The 13,470-nt window shown below is 52.0% G+C and overlaps 2 protein-coding genes across 2 annotated transcripts in view; both read left to right on the plus strand.

Annotated features, from left to right (window-relative positions):
* The window catches only part of SAMD12 (sterile alpha motif domain containing 12), a 176,305-nt gene extending 166,114 nt beyond the window's left edge, over positions 1-10,191 (plus strand). The window contains exons 6-7 of the mRNA XM_054385282.1: positions 9,040-9,158; positions 9,886-10,191. Of these exons, the coding sequence (XP_054241257.1) occupies positions 9,040-9,158; positions 9,886-10,191 (425 nt within the window). The remainder of the gene's footprint in view (positions 1-9,039; positions 9,159-9,885) is intronic.
* A 985-nt stretch (positions 10,192-11,176) lies between these two features.
* The window catches only part of EXT1 (exostosin glycosyltransferase 1), a 174,623-nt gene continuing 172,329 nt past the window's right edge, over positions 11,177-13,470 (plus strand). Inside the window, exon 1 of the mRNA XM_054385376.1 lies at positions 11,177-12,129. Within this exon, the coding sequence (XP_054241351.1) occupies positions 11,177-12,129 (953 nt within the window). The remainder of the gene's footprint in view (positions 12,130-13,470) is intronic.

Consider the following 13,470-nt stretch of genomic DNA (forward strand, 5'->3'; position numbering starts at 1 on the left):
CCTCTTTGCAGATGTTTATAAAGCAGAAGAGAGGACCCTGGAGTATCCTTTCTGTTCAGTTTGTAATCATTCACCATGACTACAACCTGTGAAAATGCACCAGAGTCAGCTATATCTTGGACTACATAAGATTTGTGGCCAGCAGGTGATGCAGGAGATGATTCCCCCCCTCTTCGCTGCTCTCATGAGACCCCAGCTGGAGTACTGCATCCAACTCAGTGGCCTCCAGTACAGGAAAGACATGGACCTGCTGGAGTGGGTCCAGTGGAAGAGAACAAGGACAGTCAGAGGGCTGGAACACCTGCCCTAGGAGGACAGGCTGAGAGAGTTGGAGCAGAGAGGGCTCCAGGGAGACCTTATTGAGGCTTATAAGAAAGACAAAGACTTCTTACCAGGGCCTGTAGTGACAGAAAAAGGAGCAATGGTTTTAAACTAGAAAAGGGTAGATACAGATTAGATACAAGGAAGAATTGTTTTACCATAAGGGTGCTGAGGCACTGAAGCAGGTTGCTCAGAGAAGCTGTGGATGCCCCATCCCTGTAAGTGTTCATGGTCAAGTTGAGCTTTTGAGCAACCTGATCTAGTGCAAGATGTCCCCATGGCAGGGACTACATGATCTTTGCAGGTCCCTTCCAACCCAAGCCGTTTTGTGGTTCTATGATATGACTTTCTAAGCCCTGGGGTTCCGATTTGGGGGCGCTTCGTGAACCTTTAAGTCAGCAATCCAACTCCTAAGAGGTCTGGGAAGAAACTTTTGCTCCTTTCCTGCTACCTAGGGCTGAAAATAAAGAACTGCTTGGTGAGATAAGTACCCTCCAAATCCAGGGAGTGGTACACAGACCAGTCAGTGGAACCAGCAGCCACAGGGCTTGTCTGACAGAGCTCACCAGCGAGGTGCAGCAGCTTTCAAACACGAACGGTGATGTTTATCTGCCTTCAGAGGAGCTCCTTTACCACACGCCTGGACTGTGTGCCAGCCAGGCCTGCTTATCTCCCGATACGATCGAGGTGCAAGGCCTGCTGCACCTCAGTGCCTTATGCAAGCTTAATAAAGCTGGAGTAAGTGCTGCTAGTTCAGAGGCAGCTGAAGAAGGAAGTAAAACCACAGGGCACTGCTGGGGGTCTGATGCCAGCACTGTGTGAATTGTAAGACATACAAAAGGGGGATAGAGGCTGTTAAAATTTGTCCTCAAGTTTCCTATTTCTCTGCTGTAACTCAACATGCAGGTTTGGGGGAGTGAGGGGAAAGGCAGGTCTGCTTCTCATGTGTGGAAAAGGAGGCAGGGAAACCAGGGCAAAATATTGCTGAGATCCACTCATGGCTCAGTAAGGATCCAAACACCATCTTTCTTCCTGGTTTAAAGCCACAGAAACCAGATGTGCACACCCTGCCAATAAATGCAGGCAGCTGCTAAAGGCTCTCTCTCTGCAGTACTATGGCTCACAAAATTTGGGGTGTCTGGAGAGCTGAGCCAAGCCCAGCCAAGCCCAGCCCAGGGATTCTCCACTTCCCCATTTGAGCTTAAGGATTCTCCTTATCTCCTCAGCAGCTGCTTTGGGTTTACACACACCACCTACCCACGGAAGTGGGAATGGAGACTCATAGCTACTTACTCCATGGAGCAGAGCAGGCTGCTTGAGAAGATGGATTACTTTCATCTTTGTGATTGTGTTTTACCTTTTGATGCCCTGGATGTTTATTACTTTATCATGTATTAATTATTGGCATTCTCTAGGCTTCCTTCTGTCTTAATCTGATTTAAAACAGACATTTGCATTTGAAAAGTAGCTAGCATGTATAGCAAATCCTTTCCCTTGGTTTGCTATTAATGCAGCCAGCTTTGATGTATTATATTAATGCTGTTTGCCAAGGGTGAAATTAGCACACCACCTATGGAGAGGCACTTCCTTGGTGAACCTACTGCTTTTACCCACAGGCATAGCATCTACTTTTCCTTGGTGCAAAACCTGGATCCTGACTGCAGCAGCATGGTCACAAAACTGTTCCTCTCCCCGCTGCCTCTGCACTGGTTTTGGGAGGTCCCAAGACACTGTATCCTGCCCATGGTGCAGGGTGCTGCATGCAAACCTCAACTTGCTGACCTGTCATTGGAGAAGGGTAAATTTACAGGAGAAGGATTAGACATCTGTTGCAGTGCAGGAAGAGAGGGCTAAGCACACTACAATACACCAACAGATGAGGGTTGTGCAGGGAATGAGGCAGGTGAATGTAGAGGAATGTGCAGTCAGAAGAGGACTGAGCAAGATCAGGGCTTCCCTCATGGTCTTCACATGGCTGTGAGCACAGGAGCTGAAATTAAACATATGAGTGCTTCAAAAGTTATCTATTGCTATAACCTGGCCAGCTGGGGATAAAGCAATCCTCTGGGGAGTTCAGTACCCTTTTTTTTTTCTTTCTTTTTTCTTTTTTTATTGCACTGTATTGGTTACCTAATTTAGGTCTTTGAGGAAGTCTGCCCTGAGCCTGATCAATCTGTGTAAATTGGTGCAAAGGGCATATGGAGCCACTGGTGTAACTCATTCAGGGTGATTCAACTGCAGTGGCGAGTGGTAGGCATGGGATTGGAGATCAACAGTGCAGTGCCAGGCTCGCTGATGTGGCAGTAGCTGAGCTGGCTGAAGACACCAGCCTCAAGCTGCTGGCTGCTCATGCAGGCTTTTCCTCTGCTCTGCTGAGGTCTGGCAGTCAAACTGCACAGAGCAGCCTCTCCTTACCCTGCTCTGGCACCATGTTGCAGATCAGCTGCAACTCCTTGAACTGTCAGGACTGGGTGAGGAGCAGGATTTCTGCACAGCAGAGCTGGGGAGATGATGGCCTTTAGCAGGCAGTAGCATTGAGCAGCAGGGGCTGGAAACCAGGCTATCCCAGAGCAGCATATCTGATCACAGGGTTAGTTGACTAGGAACACCTCGAAGTGAACTTGTTTCTTCCTAAATGCCCATGTAGAGTTTTGCAGCAGGTTGAGGTGGTTTTAAAAGCATTACAGTTAAATTATTACAACTTATGTCCATGTATGAGACTTAGAGCATCTTCCAAAGCTCATTTACAAAAGGGGTTGGAAAAGTTATTTCAAGTTAAGCCTACGTTAGAGTTGTAGTTATTTGAACAGGTGGGGATCGGGGGAAGCAGGAACATTAGCCAAATCATGAATCACAAGCTAATCAGATTGCCACCCATGTTTGCACCACAAGAAAGCACTGCATGAAAATACCACCCATGGCCAGCCACAGAACTGACTCAGCATGGACTCAAACTTTTCTTGGGCTTTGCCAGGGTGAGTGGCTACACTTCCAGATGGTACAGGCAAGGTCTCTTTCTGAAAGCCACTGGAGAGGCTGATTCCCCTCTGACTCCATCGCTCCAGGAGGCTTGGGATTTGATTGTAGTCTTTGCTCTGCTTCTCCAAAGCAGGGATGAGTTTGGGGCCTTGCACTCTTTACATTTACCCCTTACTCAGTCTATTCAGACAAAGTGATCAACCCTCAGATTTTGAGGCTCTTTCCACAGGTGAGCTGGCAAAGCAAAGAGCCCAACTTTCAGATGTCCCAGGAGGGCACCCCAGGACACCCACAGTCTCTGTCTCCTCCAGGGATGCTACATGCTCCTTTCTCTGAGGTATTTGGCTGTTCAGGAGGAAGCAAGTCACAGAGCTGTTCCTTGATTCTTCCAAAACCCAGGTAAAGGGCTGTGCAGAACCACACTATGGCTCAGCTGTGCTGGGCAGCAAGGGCTGCAGTAGGTTTGCACTGCCCATGCATCACAGAGGGAGTTTGCCTTCTCCTGGAGCACAGTCACTGCAGTGTCCCTGGGATAGAAAAAAAACAAACAAAACAACACCACAGAGATTCAACCAGATAAAATAAAATAAAATAAAATAAAATAAAATAAAATAAAATAAAATAAAATAAAATAAAACAAAATAAAATAAAAACTATACTGTTGAATCTCTTTTGATTTCAGTGGAATTCCTCATGTCTTACTGTCTTACACCAGCAAGCAGAAAATCAGATCTAAGTGTTGAGGCTGCTGGCTGATGCTTGCCTGTTTGTGTGTGCAGTGGAGAAAAGTGCTTGTTTGGTGCTGATTGCAGACTACAGAATAAGAGCAATTTCTCATCCCACCTCCACAGAAGCTATTTAAATAGTTCTACACCCACTTTGAAAGATGCTCAGTTAGAAAGGGAGTAAATCTGGAAGTTATTACTCCTTGAAGGAAGAAGCACCAATAAATAGGCTTTGCTAAGACTGCTGGGGATAGCACTCGCCTAAGAGCTATAGCTCCTTCCACCAGCGTGCCTTTGCTGTGACACAGTTTTTACAGGCAGCCCACAGAGAAACACACAGTGCAGGAAAGAGCCCTGTGGCTCGTGTCTAAAGGAGCCCTTCGAGCCAGCTCTTTGTCCCACTGAATCTATGGGCCAAGGCCCAGCTGGCTACAAGCAGATGCCTCACAGACTGCACAAGCTACCACACGCTCCCCATTCAGCACAGGAAGGGAGAGAATGGACAGCAGAACCCAAGCACGCTCAAGGCGAAGCAGTAGGCAGAGCACTAATTAAAAAAAGCCCTTATGAAATACCAGGGACAGGGTCGTGCCATGTGCAGTTGCTGAAGGCCTCCCTTTCCCCTCCTTGGGGATTCCTGGCTACAAATGCACTCACAAACTCAGCAGTGTTTGCCAGTTCTTTCACAAACCCATCGCTGGTGATTTAAGCCATGGCACAGCCCCTCTGCAGGGCTTCTGGTGGGAGGCTGCCCGCTGCCTGCTGCTCTCTCAGCCCTCCACACAGCCATGTCCTGCGTCACACTCCCTGCCTGCACACATGGGCTTGGTGCAAGCCAGCAGAGGGTCTGCTCTGCAGCAGACAGTGGCCAAGTCTCTTCCTGGAGAGTGTCAAGAGAAAAGCTGAACCCAGGTGGGGAACTGGGCCATCAGCTCTGCGCACAGGGAGCCAGATGTGAGCTCTAGGGACCATGCCACTGGTTGCTCCCAAGCCATCTGCTACACTGGTCACACCTGAGAGCAAACGTTCAGGCAGCCAAGGAGCTTTCCCAATCCTACCACATTAGATGTTTGTGGATGTAAGGTGTTTCTGAATTAAGCTGCACCCAAAGAGGGACTTTTATGAATTTATGCACTAAAAATAGCTGCTGAGTGCCTAAGTCCTCTAATGAATCTCATACAATGCTGCTGTCAGAGCCAGCTACTCATATTTATACCCTCTCAGCACAGTCATCCTGCTCTGTAACACAGCACACTGGGGCCCTGACCCTACAGCAAGTTTCAGGCAAAGCCTTATTTGTCTCTGGCTTTCCCCCAGCAGAGCTCTGCTGTGAGATTAAGATCTTAATATTTATAAGCCTCCGATTTTACTATCTGTTTAATGTCACAATACATCAGGTGCCTACACTGTTATCCCTCCATCCCACCTGAAACCCTCACCTTCTTAGCAAAGGCCAGTTCTGTTTTTCCTTTAAAATAAACTAATTATAAAACCACAGTGGTTTTCTCACATTTAAACAGCCTCTGTAGCCACCAATTATTTCTGAGGACACGAGAAACAGCTGTTGTGATGCCGAAGCTCAAACAATTACATCTCTGCTATTTGAACGGGTAAGAGTTGGTATTTTTATTCCCCTGTGCTATTACCAAGACATGATAAACAACCACAGCATTAGTATTAATTTGTGGAGCAAAGATCACTTTAATTTGCTCCAAGCTGAGGAATCATTTTATCAGAGTATTACCACTCACTCCACAAACAACTATTTAAAACTCAGTTCTGTCCTTCCCTTTTCTTCTTTTCACTCTTGTTTTTGATAAAGCAACACAACCCTAGGCAAGGACTCTTTGAAGGCAGTGACAGTTTCTAAGCCATCCTTAAAACCTGTCTAGGGAGTGGACTCCAAAAAATGTGTTCCAGAGATTAACCTGGCACTGTTGACTACTGAGTAAAAGGAAAGCAGTGACTTCCCTCCCAGGGACTTTCTTGGTTCCCACCAGAAGGTGGATAAACATCCCTGAGGATGTGGTTCCTCTCCTGCGGTCTTCAGATGAGGACGAGGATGCTTAGGGGACTTGAGCATCTCCCCTATGAAGAAAGACTGAGAGCCCTGGGGCTGTTTAGTCTTGAGAAGACTGAGAGGGGATGTGATCAATGTCTATAAATATCTGAGGGGTGGGTGTCAGGAGGAGGCCAGGCTCTTTTCAGTGGTACACAGTGATAGGACAAGGAACAATGGGTTCAAACTAGAACATAGAGGATTTCACCTCAGCATAAGGAGAAATTTCTTTACAGTGAAGGTGACAGAGCCCTGGAACAGGCTGCCCAGGGGGGTTGTGGAGTCTCCTTCTCTAGAGACTTTCAAAACCCACCTGGATGCATTCCTGTGTGGACTATCCTAGGTGATCCTGCTCTGGCAGGGGGGTTGGACCTGATGATCTCTTGAGGTCCCTTCCAACCTCTGATATATTGTGATACTGTGACTTCTGCTAAAAGCTTTGCTCTTCACTCTGCATATAATCACCCAAATTAAAATGGAGTCTGGAGGTACTCGGCGTGTGGGGAAGCCAGGCTGCCTTCATTTTGGCTTGTAAATATAGAGCTCATCCTGCCGCTCCAGGCTGCCAGCTCTGCTTAATTCTTTGGAAATCCTTCCTGCACTTAGCCATGAAAAAGCACATCCACAGCACAAAGAATGGTGGTTTCAGCTAATTAAGTAAGTGTCCCTTTTTTAACTCTACAGGTGCCTGTCACCAAGCCCTTCCAAACATCTTAGCTGAGCTGGGTTTCAATGCTGCTTTTCTCCCTAGGATCATGACACACTTGACAATGGTGATAAATAAGCTCTCATGCTATCTTACTAGACAGGAAAACATTATCAACCCAATTTACCTGGAAATCTGAGGCCTGCAGGTAATCTAAGAAAGTGATTACCCCAGGTAGTTACCTATAACAAGACACTCGGGAGGGGAGTCCCACTCCACTCAATCCTGGCAAGAGGCTCTCCTGAGGTTGATTCTCGATCTTCTACTTGGGCAAACACTTAAAGCACAGACTTAAGAATTAAAACCAAAAGGGGTTAGGGACAGGTGAGTGTGTGACATAATTTTCTCTTATGTTTTCTGTGGATTTCCATCAAAGGAAGCACATTTTGAGATTCAGGCTCTGTAGGCCAAGCAGATGAAGAAACATCTAATGCCTAGTGGGTCAGTCAAGGACATTACTCAACAGCATCAAAACTGAGGTGCATCCAGGTGTGTAAATCAGAAAGAAATTTTTTATTTGAAAAAAGTGGATGGTGCCATACTTCTCCAGAGTTAGGTGGCAGATGATCAGGGAACTCTGAGAACTTTCAAAGATGTCTAAAGATGCAGCTAGACACCAAGAGAAAGACTGAAAATGAGTCCACTTGAATCCATCTCTTTAAGAACCTGGCCCTGAGTGACTTGCCACAGATTGGGCAGGTGTTAAGTTGCAAAGCCAGAAATAGAAAACAGATTCCCTCTCCTGGCCTTTCGTTTGAAGGCTTGGACAGATCCCAGACAACTGCCAGCCATATGAAGATATAAATTATTGGGGAGAGGGCAAAGGGTGATGAATCAGGGTCAAAAGCCACCTGCAAGCTTGGAGACCCTTAGGAGGCACCAGTGGTCAGAGCAAATCTGGGTGTTGTCACTCTCGTATTTGCCACATGGAAATACTGAAATCCCCTTTCCCCACTGAGTCTTCCTTTTCTCTGGGCAGGATTTCTGCAATCTGCACTCCACCATCCACCTGCTTTAGTAGCAGATGCAGGCAGATTTATTACTGCACAGAAAGGTAGGCTTCCATTTCTGGAACACTCTGCCTCCAGCACCTGCCCAGGCTACAGATAGCTCTCTGGCTGATTCCTCCTGGCTGCTGGGCTGCACATAGGGCCCAAGCAGCAGCAATGAAGTAGGCTGGAGACAGGCTGATTTCATTCTGTTACATGGCAAAATGACAAAGAGTGGGTGACAGCTGGTTTAGAAAGGTGGTCTTCAAGAAGGCAAAGAATCACCATAGCCACTCTCCCTCCAGTTAGGGCCATGCACCTCTCCCTAAGTCTTGCCTGGCACAACAGGATCCAGATCTGTCTGGAGCAATTCTACTGCAACTGAGGAATCCTATAGAGAAGCCTAGTAGCAGTGATCCACAGAAGTTTACTTCTCTGTGCTCTCAAACGACAGCCTAACTGCCTTTGTCCAGATCCAGATAGTTAAAAGCTCAAGTATTCACTGCTGCTGTGAAGGGGTAAGCAGCGTGGGTACCTTGAGTGCAGGGTAATTCAGCTGGAAACCCAACAGCTTTCACTTCCCCCCTTACGACTTTTGGGTTGTGGTGAGCAGCACCTTTGTGCCACTGGCTCACTTGCACTCCATCCTCAAAATCAACTAGCAACAGCTACCATCCTTGGCACAGGCAGCAAAGCTTACAGCCTTCCTTTTCTGTTTGAAACCAGTCCCCAGAGGCTTAATTTGCAGACAGTAATGGGATTCCATTTTCCTGTGGCTGACAGAAGGTGCTTCTGTGAGCAGCCTTGGTTCACCTTCCAAGAAGCTGACCTCTTTTTTTCCTTGAGCAGCATCCCAGTTTTGGTATGTGGGCTGTGACAAACGTTTCAGAGGATTATAGGGTTAATGAACACATTAATATTTAATCCTCCTTCCTCACTATTGTGTCGATGGCCAAAATTTCTGCCCCCTAGACCCAAATCTACACTGCCCATAAATCTGACCTTCTCATAATCTGATTTTTCCTTATTATGGATCCCAGCTTTCTTCTGTGTCAAACTCTGGCCTCCTTCTTTCAACAGTCCTCCCTGCAATCGTATTATTTTGGAAGGGAGTCATTTTGTTTTGGCTTCAGCTACAAGATCAAACTTCATTTACTGTCAGTAATGCACCCTTCCATTGTATGCTCTCACCTCTTTTGCTGAGGAGGCATCCTGTATTCATGCATGTTATCTTTACATTTCTCCTCTTCAGCTCTGCAGAAGTGGAGGGAGAAAAGGAAAGGACACAACAGGAGCTCCAGCTAACTTGTGGAATGAGCATGGTAGAGCACGAGGATGGAAATGCCTTTGTCCAAGATACAGCCTCTGTCTCTCAACTGGTGAGGCACCTCTGGATCTGGCAGTGGGAAGGTGGGAGGTGGCTTCACAGCCTGGGGCAGGCAAATCTGTTACACCTTTAACACGAGATATGAGTAGCAAGGAAGGCACATTGACACAAGCTGTATGTAGTATGTGATGGCTTAATGACATCCAGGGTCTTGCACAGCCAACTTGAAGTCTGTCCCACTTGACTTTCCCACTATTATTTGCTGAGCTAGCAAGACTAAAACACGTAACACACATCGCCAGTGCAATCATCCCTTCCCCCTACACATGTGCTGCAGCAAGCCGGAGATTCCAGCTGTGCTCCTGCCACCCCTTCCAGCCAGGCCCTGCCCTGGGTTTGCCTTGCAGACCAGCCTGTTCCGGACACAAGGGCTTGCCCCAGTCGGCCAGGCTGCCGGTGATGGAAGTAAACGCTAAGGAATGGACAAGATTAAGCCCAGAAGTATAGCTGCAGGGGTGGTTAGGTGCTCAGGCAGCTCCCTCCAGGCTACTCATTTGATCAGCATTTTTTTGGTGTCTGCCAGTCTCGAGTATCCCACCTCCACCGCACGCAGGGCCCACTTCAGAAAGGTGCCAACCACATCGCAGCCCTGCATTTAACAGCAGCCCCAGGGCTCGCAGCGGGGCCATGTCCTTTCTTCTTCCTGGGCAAGCCACGGCCACGGTTCCCGGCTCCGGCCACACCGCAAAAGACGCTTGCTCTCAATCTGGTGTTTGCAGCTTCCCTCCGTTAGTGGCAGTAGGGTCTGTTCCCCCTGGTACGTTCCCCGTGCCCCGGGGCCGTTCCAGCACGGCGGCGCCGCTCTCAGCAGGGGGCAGCAACAGCAGCAGCGGGCAGCAGCAGCAGCAGCGGAGGCACCGCTGGCAGAAGGCCAGCCCGGCCCGGGCCGCGCCGCCCCGGCCAGGGGCTGCAGGCTGCACCGGGAGGGGGACAGCAGGCGAGAGCTGGCTGGGCTGGACAAGAACCGCAAAGGATCCCAGAAGCTGGACCAGGCCTTCCTAGATCTCGGCCTAGCGGGGCGCTGAGGCCACCGGTCAGGACCCAGCAATGATGATGATGCCGCCACCAGAGCGGGCTGAGTACAAGGGGGCAACGGCGGCAGCAGCGCCCCCCGCCCGCCGGGTTATGAATGGGTGCAGCGGAAGCCCCGCCCCCCCGGACGTGACGCCCCGCCAATGGGGCGCGGGGCTGCGTGGCTGGATGAGGTCAGCGCGGCGGGGCCGGGGTGGGGGCGGTGCGCGGGGGGCCGGGTGAGGTGGGGGTCGCAGCCCGCGGGCGGGCAGGGCAGGGCAGGGCAGGGCAGGGCAGTGAGCGGGGCTCTGCGGCTCGCCGCCCGCTGCTGCCGCGGCCCCGGGGAGGCGGGGAACGGGGGAGGGGCGAGGAAGAGGTGGAGAAGAGGGAGGAGGAGGAGGAGAGAGAGGAGGGTCCTCGTCCGCCGCCGCTGCTGTTCCTCCGTCCTGGGGGCCATTCAGCAGGAACGCGGCGAGGAGCGAGTGGTGCCAGGGCCGGGTCGGGGGGGACACGCCAGGCAATGCAGGGCTTCGTCAGGCTGCGGCGCGGCGGCAGCGGGCTGTGAGCCGGCGGGGCTGGGCTAGGCTGGGCCGAGCCGGGCCGGGCTGGGCTGGGCTGGCGGCTCAGGAGGGGAGGGGCGGGCGGGAGCGTGGCGGAGGAGAGGGGCAGGCAGCGGTGGGAAGGCGGGAGCGGGGCTGCCCCGGTGCCCGCCCCGCGCTGGGGGGCCGGCCCCTGAGTGCATGCGGGGCGCCCCGCCGGGCCGCCGCCGGGCCGCCGCCGCCCGCCGCCCCTGAGAAACCGGTGGGGAGAAAGTTGCGGCGGTCGCCCACATGCGCGGCCCCGGCCGGCGGCTTGGGGAACGGCGCCGAGCAGAGGTGGGCGAAGAGAGTTTGAAGAGCTCGCCGGCGGGAAGATGGCGGAGCGGAGCTGAGAGCGGCGCCCGGCGAGCTCGGGCTGCCCCCGCCTTCCTCCGCAGCCCCCCGGACCCCCGCCGGACACATGCAGGCCAAAAAACGCTACCTGACGCTGCTCTCCGCTGGCACCTGTCTCGCCCTGCTGCTTTACTTGGGAGGCGTGCGGCTGCGGGCGGCCCGGTACTCACCGCCCGGTAGCCGGCATGGCCCGTCCTTGCGCCCCGGCGCCGAGCGGCCCTGGCCCCGGTTCCCCGACGCCTTGCGGCCCTTCGCGCCCGCCGAGCGGCCGGGCCCCGAGGGCGGCGGCGGGCGCGTCTCCCCCCGGCAGCGGCGGGACGCCAGCGCCGGCCTCTACCGCGGGCGCCGCTGCCGCATGGAGTCCTGCTTCGACTTCGCCCAGTGCCGGAAAAACGGCTTCAAGGTCTACGTTTACCCGCAGCAGAAGGGGGAGAAGATTGCCGAGAGCTACCAGAACGTCCTGGCCGCTATCGAGGGCTCCCGCTTCTACACCTCCGACCCCGGGCAGGCCTGCCTCTTCGTTCTCAGCCTGGACACGCTGGACCGGGACCAGCTCTCCCCCCAGTACGTGCACAACCTCCGCTCCAAGGTGCAGAGCCTCCACCTGTGGAACAACGGCAGAAACCACCTGATTTTTAATTTATACTCCGGCACCTGGCCTGACTACACCGAGGATGTGGGGTTCGACATCGGCCAGGCTATGCTGGCCAAAGCCAGCATCAGTACTGAAAACTTCAGACCCAACTTTGACGTTTCTATCCCGCTCTTTTCTAAGGATCATCCTAGGACAGGAGGGGAGAAGGGATTTTTGAGGTTTAACACCATCCCTCCTCTCAGGAAGTACATGTTGGTATTCAAGGGGAAAAGGTACCTGACGGGGATAGGGTCAGACACCAGGAATGCCTTATATCACGTCCATAACGGAGAGGATGTTGTTCTCCTGACCACCTGCAAGCATGGCAAAGACTGGCAAAAGCACAAGGATTCGCGCTGCGATCGAGACAACGCCGAATACGAAAAGTAAGTGAGCGGCACCGGGGGCATGCCGGCGTGCCCGGCCGCCGGGCAGATGTGTGCAGATGTGTGCCGAGGTGCTGGCAGCTGCTTGTGGGCCAGGGGCAAGTTGTCATCTCTTCCGAGTGGATCGATTGGTCCTCCCGTGGGGCTGCCAGCGGTCTCGGCACTGCCCTGGCCGAGGCAGCTGGCAGGGAGGCGCTGAAGGGCGGTGCAGTGTCCCGCAGCCCGGGCGTTGCTCGCCTGGGGACCGGTGACCTGCATTCGCAACCCTTTGGCTTCGCAAACACGGCCAGCGGTAAAGGTGCTGCTGGAGGATGCTCTGGCATCTGGCACTCCCTTTCGACTCCCGCTGCCACTTTGGTCGATGGCCGCTGCCATTCACTGCCCCTAGACAAAGTTTGTGCGAGCTTCCCTCAGCCCTCTGCAATGTAGGCGTGAGCCCGGCTCCCGCGGGCTCCCACAGCCCGGTGCCGAGGGCCGTGGGTTAGTTGCTGGGATGCACTCGCCACAGACGAGGTGGTAACTTGCCTTGCTGTCTTTTTTCTCTGTTCAAACCGGCACAGCATCGGTAAAGAAAGGAGGAAAAAGATATGCTGACCGTGTTTCACCTCCTGTCTCTGAGTTTCTTATTTTTACATGTGAGATGATAGACCTGTGGCGTAAGCCCAGCGTGTGTTTTCTGTGAATGCTTGGTGCCTTGGTTTTCCCAGATTTTTATTTGTTGACAGTGTCACAATGTAGCCAAATTCTGTGTCCCTGTGGGTGCTGCTCGTGTCTTCCAGTCTGCTTTTCAGGTTTGTATATAATTGCTGCGAAAATCGCTTCCTGGGAATTACCTCCAGGACTGCGATGCTGACTAAGCTGTTTGCAGCTGTTTAGTTCATTTAAATGCCGACCACCGCTTTGCTTGCTGCAGAGTAGTGTCTATATATGAAGTCGTTTGCATGAGAATGTTTCCCATGTAGCAGAAGTTAGACGCTGAATTAAAACAGACCAGCCGTATAGTGCTGAGTAGCGTATGGTGGAGCTGCACAGAAAGCTGCCAACGGCTGGAGGGGTTTGCGATGCACAGAGGAACGTGGGTGGAAAAATACTCCTGGAGAGCAGTCGGGAAGGAACTACGGTGGCATTAATGCAGATCAAAATTTCCAACTGGCTGCCTGTCTCCACCGAAACTAGCCACAGGGGGTTGGTAGAGACTGGGAAGGTCAGCCATGCAACGCCGGGAAGCCTGTATGTGCCTGGGTGAACTCTGCTCACCCTCTGGTTACTGTAAATCTGCCGCAGAGGGGGAGGAAGCAGCAGTGGAAATACTTGGTGGACTTCTAGTCCCATTCATTTTCA

This window comes from Indicator indicator, chromosome 12, assembly GCF_027791375.1.
Source record: "Indicator indicator isolate 239-I01 chromosome 12, UM_Iind_1.1, whole genome shotgun sequence".
Lineage (NCBI taxonomy): Eukaryota > Metazoa > Chordata > Aves > Piciformes > Indicatoridae > Indicator > Indicator indicator.